Source organism: Microtus pennsylvanicus, chromosome 4, assembly GCF_037038515.1.
Source record: "Microtus pennsylvanicus isolate mMicPen1 chromosome 4, mMicPen1.hap1, whole genome shotgun sequence".
Lineage (NCBI taxonomy): Eukaryota > Metazoa > Chordata > Mammalia > Rodentia > Cricetidae > Microtus > Microtus pennsylvanicus.
In genome coordinates this window covers 51748997-51763384 of record NC_134582.1, presented here as the reverse complement: position 1 = coordinate 51763384, position 14388 = coordinate 51748997, and the positions used below count along the sequence as shown (strand labels likewise).

General features: G+C 42.6%; 1 protein-coding gene across 1 annotated transcript in view; it reads left to right on the top strand.

Annotated features, from left to right (window-relative positions):
* The window catches only part of Pik3c3 (phosphatidylinositol 3-kinase catalytic subunit type 3), a 76293-nt gene that overhangs the window by 35831 nt on the left and 26074 nt on the right, over nucleotides 1-14388 (top strand). Inside the window, exons 14-19 of the mRNA XM_075969092.1 lie at nucleotides 4218-4323; nucleotides 5672-5788; nucleotides 8257-8388; nucleotides 9882-10010; nucleotides 10547-10616; nucleotides 12344-12408. Of these exons, the coding sequence (XP_075825207.1) occupies nucleotides 4218-4323; nucleotides 5672-5788; nucleotides 8257-8388; nucleotides 9882-10010; nucleotides 10547-10616; nucleotides 12344-12408 (619 nt within the window). The remainder of the gene's footprint in view (nucleotides 1-4217; nucleotides 4324-5671; nucleotides 5789-8256; nucleotides 8389-9881; nucleotides 10011-10546; nucleotides 10617-12343; nucleotides 12409-14388) is intronic.

Below are 14388 nucleotides of genomic sequence, written 5' to 3'. Positions count from 1 at the left end.
CACATTATGTATTTAGAAATATTCATTGGTGAGAAAAACGACTGATAGTGACGCCTGACTTTGGCAGACACTGCTATTTTATGAGTGTAGGATACTTATATGAGAAATAATTTCTAAGTTTTCTAAGGTGATGAAGCTTCCCCTGAGTGTGAACCAAGTGTGAGGATTTAGAACCTCACCAAGCTTCTTCTAGCCTAACAGATGAATAAAAATTTCCAGTTTTGCTGATGTCCTTTTTTCTTCTGAACACTCTGGGTTTCTTTGCTGTTTGTGTTTATTTGTTTTCCAGTGGTTTCAATAGGATTCCTGCTCTAGCTAAATCCTTGAGGGGCTAGTAACTGTGCGGACGGCCCCTTTAAAACGAGTAGTGTCACATTTTAATCCACAGAGGGCAGTTCTGTCTGGAGTCTGTAAAATGTTGGCATCAGAATCTATAAATCCTTACAGGTTTTTATTTTTATAGTCACTGCAGTATGTGGGAAGGAAGGTAAACTTTCGACGCTGTGACATGTTTTCTCCAGCTTCTAAGACCTTTGAAAGTAACGAAAGTTAGTTACTCCACAAAATGAAATTGCCAGGGAAGAGTGAGCCTGCTGGTGCCATCTTACTTGAGTGCCTGGCCAGATTGTCGCTTTCCCCCTTTAGATGACAGCGAACTGTGAAATGATTCGACGCCGGTGTTTTGTCCCCATCTGTCTGTGGAGATGATGCTCATTTGCACATTAGATGACTCATTTCTTCTTTAGCAGAACGTTGACTTGAAGCCCTAGAAAGGTGTTTAATTATGGAGATCATGCACCTTCAATTTCTGGAAACGCCGTAGCTGTTTCCACAGCAGTTAGCAGGTAGTGAACATAGCGGAGAGGCCTGCAGACATGGGCATGCTTGTTTGTGGATGAGTTTGCTACTTAGGTGCATAGGAAAAGAAACAAAATTATAACAGTGGGGGAGCCATGAGTTTAGGCAGCCAGGCTTAAGTTTGGTGAGATCACAGTGATGCTTTTGGAGTCTGAAAATACTCTTCTGACATTCTTATCTGTAGTCCTCAGGTGACCACACATTCTAAAATACCATAATAAAATATATGAGCTTATATCGTTTGGGTCCTGGCTGAATCCTCCACAACAGAGCCATCCTCTAAACCGTCTTTCTTGATAAGAGGGCAGAGCTGTTCATCTGCCCTCTGAGCACCTGAGAAGTGGGCAGTATGAACTACTGAAGTTTGAATCCAATCTGGTTTATTGTTGTTGTTTTCATTGTTTCTTGAAACAAAATCTTGTTTCTTAGTCTGTGCTGGTCTAGAAGTCAAGTTTGCCTGCCTCAGCCCCCAAGTGATGTGATCGTAAGCATGCATTACAATACTGGGCAAGATGGAGTTAATTATAATCTAAAGAGTCTTGTGTCTGATGATGTTGTAGATGTTCTATAAAGCACCGCTAGTCCTTATTGCTTTTATTAATTTGTAGTTTACAACTCTCGTAGAGGATGATGTAATATGATTTCAGGTCATGCTTCAACTCCTTGCAGCACTGTTCTAGAAATGCCAGACCTCAAGAATGTCTGCTGTTGTGGTGTAGCTTAGCTTTGAGAAAAGGAGAGAGGACAGCTCTTATCTTCTTTAAAACAGTTGTCCGTCTGTGAGATCACGTCAGCCATCTCTGAAAGAGTTAGAGGTATGGCATTTCCACCAATGCCTTCACAACCTAGGAAGGTGCTGAGCGTTAAACATGTGGAGCAATGACAAACAAGGAGCTATTGCCAGGACAAGTGTCTAAAAGAGTTCACTCACAAAGTAAGTCCAGAAGCAAGGTGCGTAGACTTCGTGAGAGAGACAGGATATAGCGGTGACAGAAAAGAGACTGGGAGCATGGGGAGACAGGGAAGGAAGGTGTCTTGGCAGATGCTGCCATATGTGCTAAATCACAGAGTTGGTGCTTAGCAGTCCCAAAGGGGACTAACCTGTCTGGAGTACGAGTGCATACTGGGAGATGAGGCTGACACCGCAAGCTCAGGGAAGCACAGTCTGTTTTAAAGCGAAAAGCTGACACTTCTGCTGTTGGACGTGGGGCATCAGGATGGTGTTTTAAAGAAAATTTGAAGTGGTTAAGTTGAGGAATAAGAATTTTTTTGTTCGAGTTGAAGAAGTGTGCTGTTAATTTGGAATTCCTGGTGGGGCCGGGCTGGCTGGCTGGTGCAGAGGCATCATAAGCATTTAGTGGAAACAGCAGACTGCATTGAGTACCTGAGCACAGGCATGTTAGGGGTAGGTAGAGGACCACAAGCTAAAGATGCCTTTCTGGACATGTGAACCATCACTGACCATAGGCAGCATAGATGTTAGCCTGGGCTTGCATTCCCTTGATTTGGCTGTGTCGCGCCTTACCCCTTTCTATTCATGTCACTGAGACATGTCTCCTGCTTGGCTTTTGAGAAAAAAAATTTTGTTAATTTTATTTACTACATGAAAAAATTCACCTTAAATCATAGGGGATTTATTGATAGGGTGTTCAGTAGTTAAAGAAAAAAGATTCCAGTTTGGTAAGTTTATTTTATATATTTTGTTTAAAAATGCTGCAGTATCTTTGTTTAAAGTTCTGGTGCTTGAAAAAATTCACTGGATGAATATGAAACCAAATCATATTATAAGGTAGAAATTATACCTTACGTGAGCCTGCAGGGATGTGGTGGAGAACAAGACACATGAGCTCTCTAGTCTTAGGCGGTTCATCCTCTAAGTGGCTGAATGCATTCTTCTAGTATCAGTGTAACGGATGACAGTATGTGTCCAGGACTTGACATTTGACCTATGTTACCAGTTCAAGAATTTGTTAGTTCCTTGTGGTTTTGAAGTTGGAGTAGAATTGAGTAAATTTAGCAGAATAGAAAGAGTTCTGCCTGGCTGTAGAGAGATGCTTACAGGGCAGTGTGTGTGCTGTTCAAGAATAAGTTTGGATCCCAAATACACATAGGAAGCCAGGTGAGTGGAGGACACTTGGCCTCCCCTGGGGGTGACAGAGACTAATGCCCAGAGTTCAGCAGCCTGTTGGCCTCACAGATCAGTGAGCTCCAGGTTCAGTGAGAAATCTTCTCTTGAGGAAAACAGTCTGCCTCTGACCCTCACATATATGCACATGTGTCTCTACTAATACACATGCTCCTGAACATACGTATAACACATGCATACACACACACAGGATGGGGTGCAGGGTGGAGGAGGAAGAATGGATATAAACATATGGACTCTTTTGGAAGCTATATCCTAAATCAACCAGATGTACCATCCTGAGATATATATATATATATAGTCTCCCAGTTTTGAGTTTTGATCTCATGTAACCCCTGCCAGTACTAATAACTCTGCTCCCCAAATGATAGAATTAGACGTGCTCCACCATCCCCTGCTCTCCACAGGTAACTATGGAAAAGGCTCGCAGGTTGATCTGAATGGTTGTTTATCTGGCCCACTGAAAGTGATTTAAAGCTGATTTACAATTTAGCATTGTAATTTAAACAGTATAGGTGTAAGAACTATTAAGTGTCATAGGGTTCTGCGTTTTAACTTCCTGCACCTATGTTTTATATATGGTTCGTTCCCCTCAGAACATTCATTAAATTAAAATTCATTAAATTACCTTTCACTTATTAATGTATGTGTGACCTTTGTTATCATTCAAGGAATTAATATTTAGGAAAGCAAGTTTTGTTAACTATGTAAAGCAACTTTTATAATAGAAAAGTTCTAGATTTTATAGCGTTTTTGAGAAACAGTGAAATTGGAGAGAGAAAAATCAACTTGAACTTTTAGTCACCTTGCAAAAATATGTCAGAGAGAAAGTAGCTCCAGGGGGTTTTCAGAGTAAAAATACCTTTTGCTGTGCCAAGTATGAGATGGGGAAGTAATGTGTTTATTGTACAGTTACTTGGTGGATGTGCAAGCTTTATTGACAGAGGAACACACTAGTAGTTTTCCAGGTATTTTATAGCATAGTGGAGCGTGTTTCCATGGCATCACGTAGGAAACATGAGGCATAGCCCACAGTGATGCTAGCCCTGTTGATTGATGGCTGCTTATATTGTTGCTTAGTGTTCACTTCTAAAAGGATGGAGACAAAAAACTCTAACAACCATGTTTTAATCTTTTTAATGAAATAATACAAATATTTACTCGATGAATCTTTCATTTCTCATCCTCTGAGCATCTTAAATGTGTTTTGAAGGTACGTGATAGTGGAGTGTGAAGATCAGGACACGCAGCAGAGAGATCCAAAGACCCATGAGATGTACCTGAACGTCATGAGGAGATTCAGCCAAGCCTTGCTGAAGGTACTCAGGAGCTACAAGGGGCTGGCTAGATCTGGTTCACAGTGATCTTGTGAGCTTAGAAAAACATAGAAGAGGTTGCTATGGATATGGCTCAGTGGTTAAGAACACTGGCTATTCTTCCAGAGGACCTCTCAGCATCACATAGAGGCTCAAAACCACCCACAACCCAGTTCTAGGGGGTCTGACACTCTACCCTCTTCTGCCCTCTGTGGGCACCAGATTTACATGCAGGCAAAATATCTAGACAAATAAAATGAAAGTAAATAAACCTATTTTTTAAATAAAGGATATTAATATTTGTGGTATGTGAAAATTATTTGAAATCCCAAGTTCAATGATTATAAATAAATTGCTGAAACATAGCTATTCATTTTCTAGTGTGTGGGGGCGTGCTCCGGTTTGAAATGCATGGGTCAATCATTGGATAGGAAACTGACTAAACTAATATTTACTCTGACCCTTACAGGGTTTTGACTTTTATTAAATAAACTTTACATGGACAAAAAACAATGAGTAGATCTCTGCTCTTTTAATTTTACAGTTCTGTCCTCTTTTCTTATCTAAACTCAGCAGATAGTTTGCCTGATATTACGGGGCCATTTTTTGCTGCTTTTGCTTCTTTAAAGCAGTGTCCAGGTCAAGCCAGCAGAGGGCGCAAGGGGAAAGAAAAGCAGCTGACATTCTCCAGGTCTGCTGCTGAGATGCTTCCTGGCATCTGCTGTTTCCTGTCTCATATTCTTGAAAAGCTAAACCACAGATAATAGACTAAGCTTGGGTACAGCTCTCGGAGTGGCATCAGGCTCTCTAAGAGGTGAGCCTCCATCTCACCCCATCATAGCCTCGCTCTCTCCCTGAGCCTGAACATCCTGTGTTTAAAATGATGTTTTCACAGCTGCACTTCCCAGGTAGCTGGGAAAAATAAATGGGAAAATGCATTATATATTATTTTATGGGCTGGGGATTACTATGTGGTGACATCTGTTTTTTAAGACATTTTGCTCAATAAACGTTTGTTCTATTTGGGTATTTCTCTGTTTTGAAGAGATTTCTTCTTAAAACGTTTTGGAATCAGACTCTTTTTAACTCCGTAATCAGAAGCATTTTGGGGTGAATAAATCCTGTCCTGTCACACCGTCATTTATATTATGCATTGACTAATGATTGTTCAGTACTCAGGTAATTTTCTGCCCTAACCAGTTGGTGCCGCTTGCCCTGGACAGCAGGTTTCTCATTATTTCTCAGTCAGAATAACTAGTCTGTTTTTTTTTTTAAGTTTATCGCTTTAGAAAAGGAAGGGAATGGTCCCCCTGTGGAGGTAGAGCTGATTTTCCTCGTTTTGCCCACTCAGGGTGACAAGTCGGTCCGAGTCATGCGCTCCCTGCTGGCGGCACAGCAGACCTTTGTGGACCGGCTGGTGCACCTGATGAAGGCCGTGCAGCGGGAGAGTGGAAATCGCAAGAAAAAGGTAAGCCACAGGGTCACTTCCTGTTGATGGCTAAGAGTGGCTTCACATCCTGAAATCTGGAGTTTTGACTCTGGTCTTGTCGGCTTGGCACATTGTACAAACTTACACTGTTTGCTTCCTGTTAGAAATAGTTTCTTACTTGCTGTGTAAACTAGACAAGCCTTGAATTCATCTTGCTGCCTTAGCCTCCTAAGTGCTAGTTTAAAGACATTAGCCACTATGCCTGGCCTTATAGTAACTTCTTATGGGTAATTATAGTCCCAGAAGCCCGAAGCACTGATGATATTGGGGTCCTGTTTTGTAGGTTATCATATGTTAATATGGCGTGGTGGTTATCATAGGTTAATATGACCTGACTGTAAGGAACGGCAGGCATAGAGGATTAAGGGATCAGTTGGTCCAGTGTCACACAACTAGTAGGTTTTGGAACTGTTTATCTCCAAGTGTAATTTCATCTGTACTGCATTACTGTCTCTCATCTTAGAACCTAGCTGTTCGGAGACTAAGATCATTTACGTGAACATTTTGAGAAAACAAAGGACCAGAGCAGCTTGCAGAGCCAGTGCCGCCTTTTTGTCTGCTCTGGCCAGCAGCAGTCTTTGCTGTTCAGAAGAATCATAGGCCATGATCAAATAAAGAAATCCCCAGTGCCGTTTGCCCAGCACCATAGGCCATGCCTGTCCCCACAGTGAGAAGCAATCTCTAGCATATCCCCGGCAGTGGCCATGCCCACAGTTTGGACCTTTGATCTCAGCAGCAGCATTGCTTAGTCTGATGCAACAGTGAGGGGCAAAACCCAAGGAAGCAGCAAAGGGACGGCAAGCGTTGGATTCCGTGTGAGCAATCTGCCATCCATTTTATGAAGGAATATTATTCATGACCTTTATCGAGACACCTAAATAGATCTCTGCCAGTTAAGAATTGGTTTTAACTTTAGGGACCTTGGAGTATTACTGAAGGGAAGTAATTTTGTGCTTGGTCATCCTTAAATACTGTTTTTTGACCAGCTAGTTCTTGCTGATTCTAGAACTTACACCTCTTATGCATGAATCATACTTGAGTTACTTTCTAGCTCTGGAGACGTAAGTCAGGTTTTCTCTCTTTAAAGCATGACTTGCCTATTTAAAGACTACAAAGTTCTGTTGACTTCAGAGAAAATGGATTGCTCTGAAGCTGGGAGATGAGCTTTAGTGGCTGTCAAAGACGACTCGGATTGCTCAGATTCTGAGGTCTGTGTTCTGTCCAGTGTGTCTGTGAGCTCATGAAACTGAAAATCGGGAGTAGGTAGCAGTTTCCTCCAAATTAATTAAATATTCTTCTTAAAGTTAAAAAGATGTGCTGGGGTAGCATAATGTAATACTTGACTAATATTTGGTGATGCTGAATTAAGCTTCAAATGAAACTGCACTTCTGTGACTCTGTAAATCCTTCGGACAAGGAAATGTACGTTCCTGGCTCTCCCTCAGCTGCAGTAAGAAAGTGCATTCCCTGTCACTGTTGAAGACGTCTAGCTTTTCGTCAGGAGGTTCCTCCTGAAGGCATGCTGCTGCTACCAAGTGGGTTGTGTATAGAGACGGTTGTCTGCGTGTATACCCTGTGCTTCATGCTCGAGTGAAATACATACATACGTATTCATGTGTTTCCATATACTTCAATGTTGCTAAGTGAAATAAAGTTATATCACCTTTCACTTCCCTTTCCTCCCTTAAGTCCTTCCCAGTTACCCTCCCTTGAATCCTCTCATGCCTCCCCTCGAGTTGATAGCTGCTCTTTCTTTGATTGTTACATATACACATACCTGCGTATGGATGTATATACACATATACTGCACACACATATGTGATGATGGTAACGTGGTTCCTAATGTTGCATCTGGGTAGAACTGTTTGATTGCTCCTCTCCCTTGGCAGCTTATATAGTTTTTCCAGGAACATTAAAGCCAGACCTGAGGAAAGAGGCTCTCTCTCAGGTCAGATCCATCTCAAGGCCAGTATGTGTCCTGAGTGTGTGATGTATCCAGCAATAGGGCAAAGAACACTAAGGCTGACTAAAGCCTCTTTTATACTTACCTAAAGTTACATACAATATAGAATATTGAATGTATAAGATGTGTATGCCCATATTTATATACATACTCATACACATGTGTGTGTATGTCTTGAAATTAAGTAACTTGGACTGACAGTGTTCTCTACAAGAACCATAGATTTAAAAAAACAAAAAACAACTCCAGTACCAGCAATGAGAAACTGCCTTATGAAAGGGAGGGTTGTCCAGGTGACTCCCAAAACAATGTGGTTTGTGACTGTAGGCGCTGGTTGCTTCTCTCCTTGAGGGCAGAGCCTTTGTTGCTGCTAATTTTCAGATACTTTTATGTGCTTTGCAAAGAATATTACTAGACCCAGGTTTAGGTCTGTTTTATGTGCTTGTGGACTAATTTTTCATTACTCCTTTCTAATTTGTTCTAGAATGAGAGACTTCAAGCGCTGCTTGGAGATAATGAAAAAATGAATTTGTCGGATGTGGAGTTGATCCCATTGCCGTTAGAGCCACAGGTGAAAATAAGAGGAATCATCCCAGAGACAGCCACCCTGTTCAAGGTAAGTCTGACAGGTCATCCCCGTGTACGCCTGGAGCCCATGATTGAGAATGCAGCAGAGCCGCCACCTTAGAAAGTGAAAACATTTCAGGGAGAAACCATATTTCTCCCTGTTTCATTATTGTTTATCCGTATGTTTTATTATTCACATTATTGTGGTTTTTTTTATTTTTGGATATATTTTATTTATGTGAGTGTTATGCCTGCATGTATGTCTGTGTGTACTGCCTGTGTGTCTGGTGCCCTCAGGTCAGAAGAGAGTTTTAGATCCTCTGGAAGTCGAGCTAGGGATAGAACCTGGGTCTTCTGCAAATGCTACAAGTGTTCTTAACTGCTGAGCTGTCTTTCTGGCCCGTTACTGAATTTTAAGATCTTTTTTGTTTCAATTAGAGAGACATTTCTATGAAAATATGTCATTTTTTTCTCTGGAACTTTTTTTTTAGTATTTACTTTGAAAAGTAGTCAGAGCCACAGTTACTATATTTCATATAGGGTATTTTTAAAAGGCAAATTTCAATGCTTACATTAGATATTCAAAGTTTGTAAGTTCAAGTGGCTAGATATCAGGCCCATTTACCATTTTTTTTTTAAATACTCATTCCTGTATACTCATATTTCTTTGGTTAAATTTTTAAGTAGCAGTCGCCTTTATTCTAAGCAGTATGCCAAATGTTCTTTTCACTGCTCCTGACTGTACAGGTAGAAAGCTAATCAGGCGTCCAGGATAATCTGGGGACCCTTAGGTAAAGGTTTGTGGTTCTAGGAGCACACAGCCTTAAGCTTCACCAATGTTCTTTGATATCAGGTGAGGAAGAGCTTCTTGAACCTGGGAGATGAGACCATGTAAGGCAGAACAGGAGCCTTTAGTGCTGTGTCAGCACCCTGTCACTAGCTCACACAGCTGCTGAGAGCTTCAGCGCACAACATAGCATCTGTTGTTTTAAAGTACTCCTAGAAGTTTTGGGTTTGTTTCTTTCTTTCCTGTAATGAGATCTGATGCTCTCTTTTGGCCTTCAGGCAGAACACTGTACACATTTTTTTTTAAAAAGTAGCATTCTTGACTTTGTGTGATCCTGCACATTTTTGAATGGCATTCTTTTACATTATTGCTCCAGTAGGTCTCTGACACCACAACAACGAGGTGAACATCTGTCCAAAGCCAGCTCTGTATCTGGCCCTAGCAGTGTCGGACTTCAGCCCCGAGGTTTCCTACTGTCTTAGTAGACGGGCAACCTTGGTTTACAGAGGAGGAACAGCTTCAAGAGTCTGTTTGGGTCACTCTGCTGCCACCTGGTTACACTCCTGTCCATTCTGATCTAATTGCCTTGTGTGTAGGTCCTGCCTGGCACCCCGAGTTTCTTTCCCCCAGCCAATTCATTTCTTAAGGCCTTTTGCCCCTGTGCACATAGCGGAGCGTCAGCATTTCCTTCTGTATGGAGTCGATCTTTGTTCACTAATCTCCACCCAGTGTTCAGCGGTGTCTTTCTGTTGCAGAGCGCTCTGATGCCTGCGCAGCTGTTCTTTAAGACAGAAGACGGAGGCAAATACCCGGTCATCTTCAAGCACGGCGACGACTTGCGTCAAGACCAGCTGATCCTGCAGATCATCTCCCTGATGGACAAGGTGGGCTTGAGTACGCTGGTGGGAACAGTGCCCCATTTGTCGTGTGCACAGACACACAAGCATTTGTGTCGTTTCTTTACAGTGCTACACAGCTCGGCAGTCTCCACTTTACCTCCAACAAGCTTCTCTTCGTCACTTTAGAGTGGCTCTCATGGCAAGTGGGAAGGCACATGCAGTGGTTTTTCCAAAGTTCTCAGTTTTAGACTTAACCATCTAAATAAGCTAGATCCTTGCCAAGTGCCATCCCAGTCTCTGACCTTTAGAGAACCACAGACCCCCTTTTTCTTTGCTTCTGCCTTCTGTGTCACTTTGTGTCCTGGAAGATCAGCACGAAGCATTAGGAAGAACAGTGATGTTTATTGACAGCGTATGACATATTTCAGTTAGGTGAAAATTAGTTCATTTTGACACTGAGAGTTTAGGTATCACCCGTAAGATTTCCGCTTGTCTTCATTTTATGTCTTTGCTATGATATGTCCATGAGCCTGCTTCCAGTCTTTACGTTCACTTACTGTGTTTTATCTTTCAATCAAAAGCTGCTACGGAAGGAGAATCTGGATCTGAAGTTGACACCTTATAAGGTCTTAGCCACTAGTACCAAACATGGTGAGTTCATTCTACATCACGATCACTTTCTTCAGTTTCCAGTCAGTATACTTTTCCTTTTTAAACTGAAAATCCTTAAAAAAGCTAGAGAGTGACTTAGCTTATTCAGAGCTCTGAAGCCATGTTGGAATGTCTTCCCATCTCCCTCTCTTCTCCCCTCTGCCCTCCCCTCCTTCTCCTCCTTTCTTCCTCTTCCCCCTTTCTCTGTGTTCCTCTCCTCTATGTTTTTATGCTCGCACCCCCCTCTTTCATTTCCTCCTTCACAGTTCACAGATTTTCTTGCATCTGACTGCATGGTCCTTTTGGGAGTTCCCGTGGCCCAGAAAGGCCTTGGAGCACACTTGGCTTGCAGATGTCACTGAGCAAGTGCCTGCTGCGTGTTGTAGTGTGTCCATGTGTGTGCAGATGTGCACCTTTGTGTGTACATAGTCTCTGCGATGCTGGACAGTTTGAGCCCGGCGGTTGCTCGTTGTAGATTCTATACATCAGCACTCCTCCTGTTTCAGCTCTCCATTTCCGCTCCCAAGTCTGGTTGGTGATGTCACCCCATTTCATTTTCTAGAGCAATCTTCCAGAAAGCACCGTTGTGCTTTTTCATGCCTTTCTAGCTTGTCTACACAAGTTTATTTCTAGCTTTTATGTGCTCTCGGGACAAAGACAGAGGAGTGCTGAGTTGAGCCCTCAGTCTCTTATTATCAGCACTTTGACTTACTCTGCATCTCTCCTCTGCTGCCTACTCCACGGTTGAGAGCAGCCAGCCCAGGGATATAGACTCAAATATTTCGAAGGCAGATTTGACAGTGTAACCATTTAGACAATAACAATAACAGGTTCTACTTTGACTTCCCCAGCTTTTGACAGAATTACAGTACCAGACATGAAATTTCTTCCTGCTGTGCTTGGTGGCTTTTCATTCTTGTGTAAGGTCCATCTCCCTCCTTGACTTTCATGGAGCTCTTTCATTTATGATATTTATTCCAGTAAAATTTGAGCTTTAAAATATATGTATAGTTAGGGATAAGCATCTTTTATTCCCCACATATGACATAGTTTATACTACATGATAGAAAATCAATAAATGCTTGTTGGAGTGAATGGATGTAGGCTTTTTTTCCTTTTTTCTCTTCTATATTTATACTCTGCAGGGATTACCCTTTGTCCACAGTTGTTAGACTGTCAGGGCCACCAAATCCAGATCAGAAATGCTTAGGTTTTTCACGTCTGTTGTTTAATGATCTTGTACCAGGTTGACTGGCTCTCTTTCTACTCTCAGCACTTGGCAAAATCTAAGGAGTGTGTGCGTCCTTTCTGTCTGGGGTGGGAGGACAGAACTTCACATTTGTACTGCTGTTTTAAAGTTACGGCAGGATGCTAAGTTCAAGTTAATATAGTCTATCACTAAATGTTAACTGATAGAAATTCTCCTAGGAAAATGTACAGATGAATCAAACTAATTAAATGAAGTTGCCCAGTAGTTCTGTAACCAGCATAAAGTTAGCACGGTGTCCACTGGGAACAGAGTAGAATGTCCACTAAGTGGGAAGGTGTGTCCAACAGAGCCTTAGCTTTCTCTGGTTACCCAACCCATATGGAATGAACACGGTGTGTCAGACCTTCCTGATTGATGGGAGCCTGAGGTACCCAATGTGATGCTTACTGCAGTGTACCAGGTCTTCCTGATGGGCCGGATGTGTGGTGCTTACTGCTATGTGTCTCTTTCCATGTAGGCTTCATGCAGTTCATCCAGTCAGTTCCTGTTGCTGAAGTACTTGACACAGAGGGAAGCATTCAGGTAATGACATCCATATGAATACAGATGATGATGAAGGACTCTGTTAGTCTCCTTTTCTACTCTTTTTTTTCTGCATCTTTGTTCTCTACAGAGGTAAGAACTCTTGGTAGTTGAAAGCTACATTGTTAGTCATTTCAGTGCTTAAGCCTTTAAACTGTGTGCAGCACCTAACTGGGGCTCATTATCTATAAACAGATAGAATAAAGCTCACCACCCCCATACTATACACCATACAGACTAAAGCTTAGAACTGCATTCTGCTCCAAAACATGGAAATACTGTAATTTATTTAGCCATTAATTGATGAACATTTTTAGTTATTTTCAGTTTTTGTTCTTAAAACAGGTCTATACCAAAATTTTATCTTAAACATGATTTGTATGGTTGTGCCCATATCATGGCAAAATTTTAATTTGGGGGAGGTTTTTTCTTCTTTCTTTTTTCTTTCCCTCCACTCCAACCACCTTGGTCTTGCAAGAAGTTACACTTATTTTATCCCCTTCGAAGAGGTAGCTTCCACATCATTTTCCGCCATTTTTCCATCTGATCCTGTTGAGCCCTTTCACTATAGCAAACACTAGTCATGGCACAGGAGTGTGCCTCGTTTGGCTGTGGTTCCCTCAGCCATCAGATTGTCCAGGGGTGTCACCTATTCATAAAGGTGTAGATTTCCTCCGATGATTCCATCCATCGCTGCTGTGTGTAGATCGCTGCAGCCATGTGCCTTCTCTAATTTCAGATTCAACTGAATCTAAGAGTTATTTTCACAGCAGTTTCACTTTTTCTAGGTCTACCTCCACTTGCACAGTAGCACCCACTAGGAAGGTCTGGCACGCTCCCATGATGAGATTTTAGCTTTGGGAATCTCAGTGTAGCTTTCCTTTGTGTATTCTGGCTTGAATACAGGGTTGAACATTTGAAAGTAAACCCGGTAGCCCTACTGTGAAGTACTCCTTAATCCTTCTGTGGTGTGCTCCCTAGTCCTCCTCTGATGTGCTCCTTAGACCTCCTGTGGAGGGCTCCATAGTCCTCCTGTGGAGTGTTCTGTAGTCCTCCTCCAATGTGCTCCTTAGTCCTCCTGTGGAGGGCTCCATAGTCCTCCTCCGATGTGCTCCTTAGTCCTCCTGTGGAGGGCTCCTTACTCCCTTGAAGTGCTCCTTCCCATCACCATTCTCTTTTATATATATATATTATATATATATATATAATATATAAATATTTTATTTTTTTTATTGAGAAAAGGAAAAAAAGTTTCCCCCTCCTCCCAGCCTCCCATTTCCCTCCCCCTCCTCCCACCCTTCTCCCCCTCCCCCCACTCCTCTCCCCCTCCCTCTCCAGTCCAAAGAGCAGTCAGGGTTCCCTGCCCTGTGGAAAGTCCAAGGTCCTCACCCCTCCGTCCATGTATAGGAAGGTGAGCATCCAAACAGGCTAGGCTCCCACAAAGCCAGAACATAAAGTAGGATCAAAACCCAGTGCCGTTGTCCTTGGCTCCTCATCAGCCCTCATTGTTCGCCCTGTTCAGAGACTCTGGTTTTATCCCATGCTTTTTCAGTCATAGTCCAGCTGGCCTTGGTGAGCTTCCAATAGATCAGCCCCACTGTCTCAGTGGGTGGGTGCACCCCTCGTGGTCCTGACTTCCTTGCTCATCTTCTCCCTCCTTCCGCTCCTCATTGTGTTTTGTATGAGATGATCAGTGTGTAGGATTCCCTCATATATTCCAGATCCAGATCCTTCGTCAGGTTCATGAGGTGTGGGAAAGCTGAAAAGAGAAGCCTGTGGCTTTGGTGTGCTGTGGAATTTCCACTTCGTGTATTCAGGCTCCCACTGTGAAGGGCAGGCCCACCTGTTCATGTGCAGGAAGTAACCCTCAGGTCTCTAGGCTCTTGCATCAGCTCGGATTACTGGATGCTGCCATTGCTGTTTCCTCAGCCTCAGACTGCCCTCTGACTTCATGTTACGATGGTTTTGTAGTGCCTAACC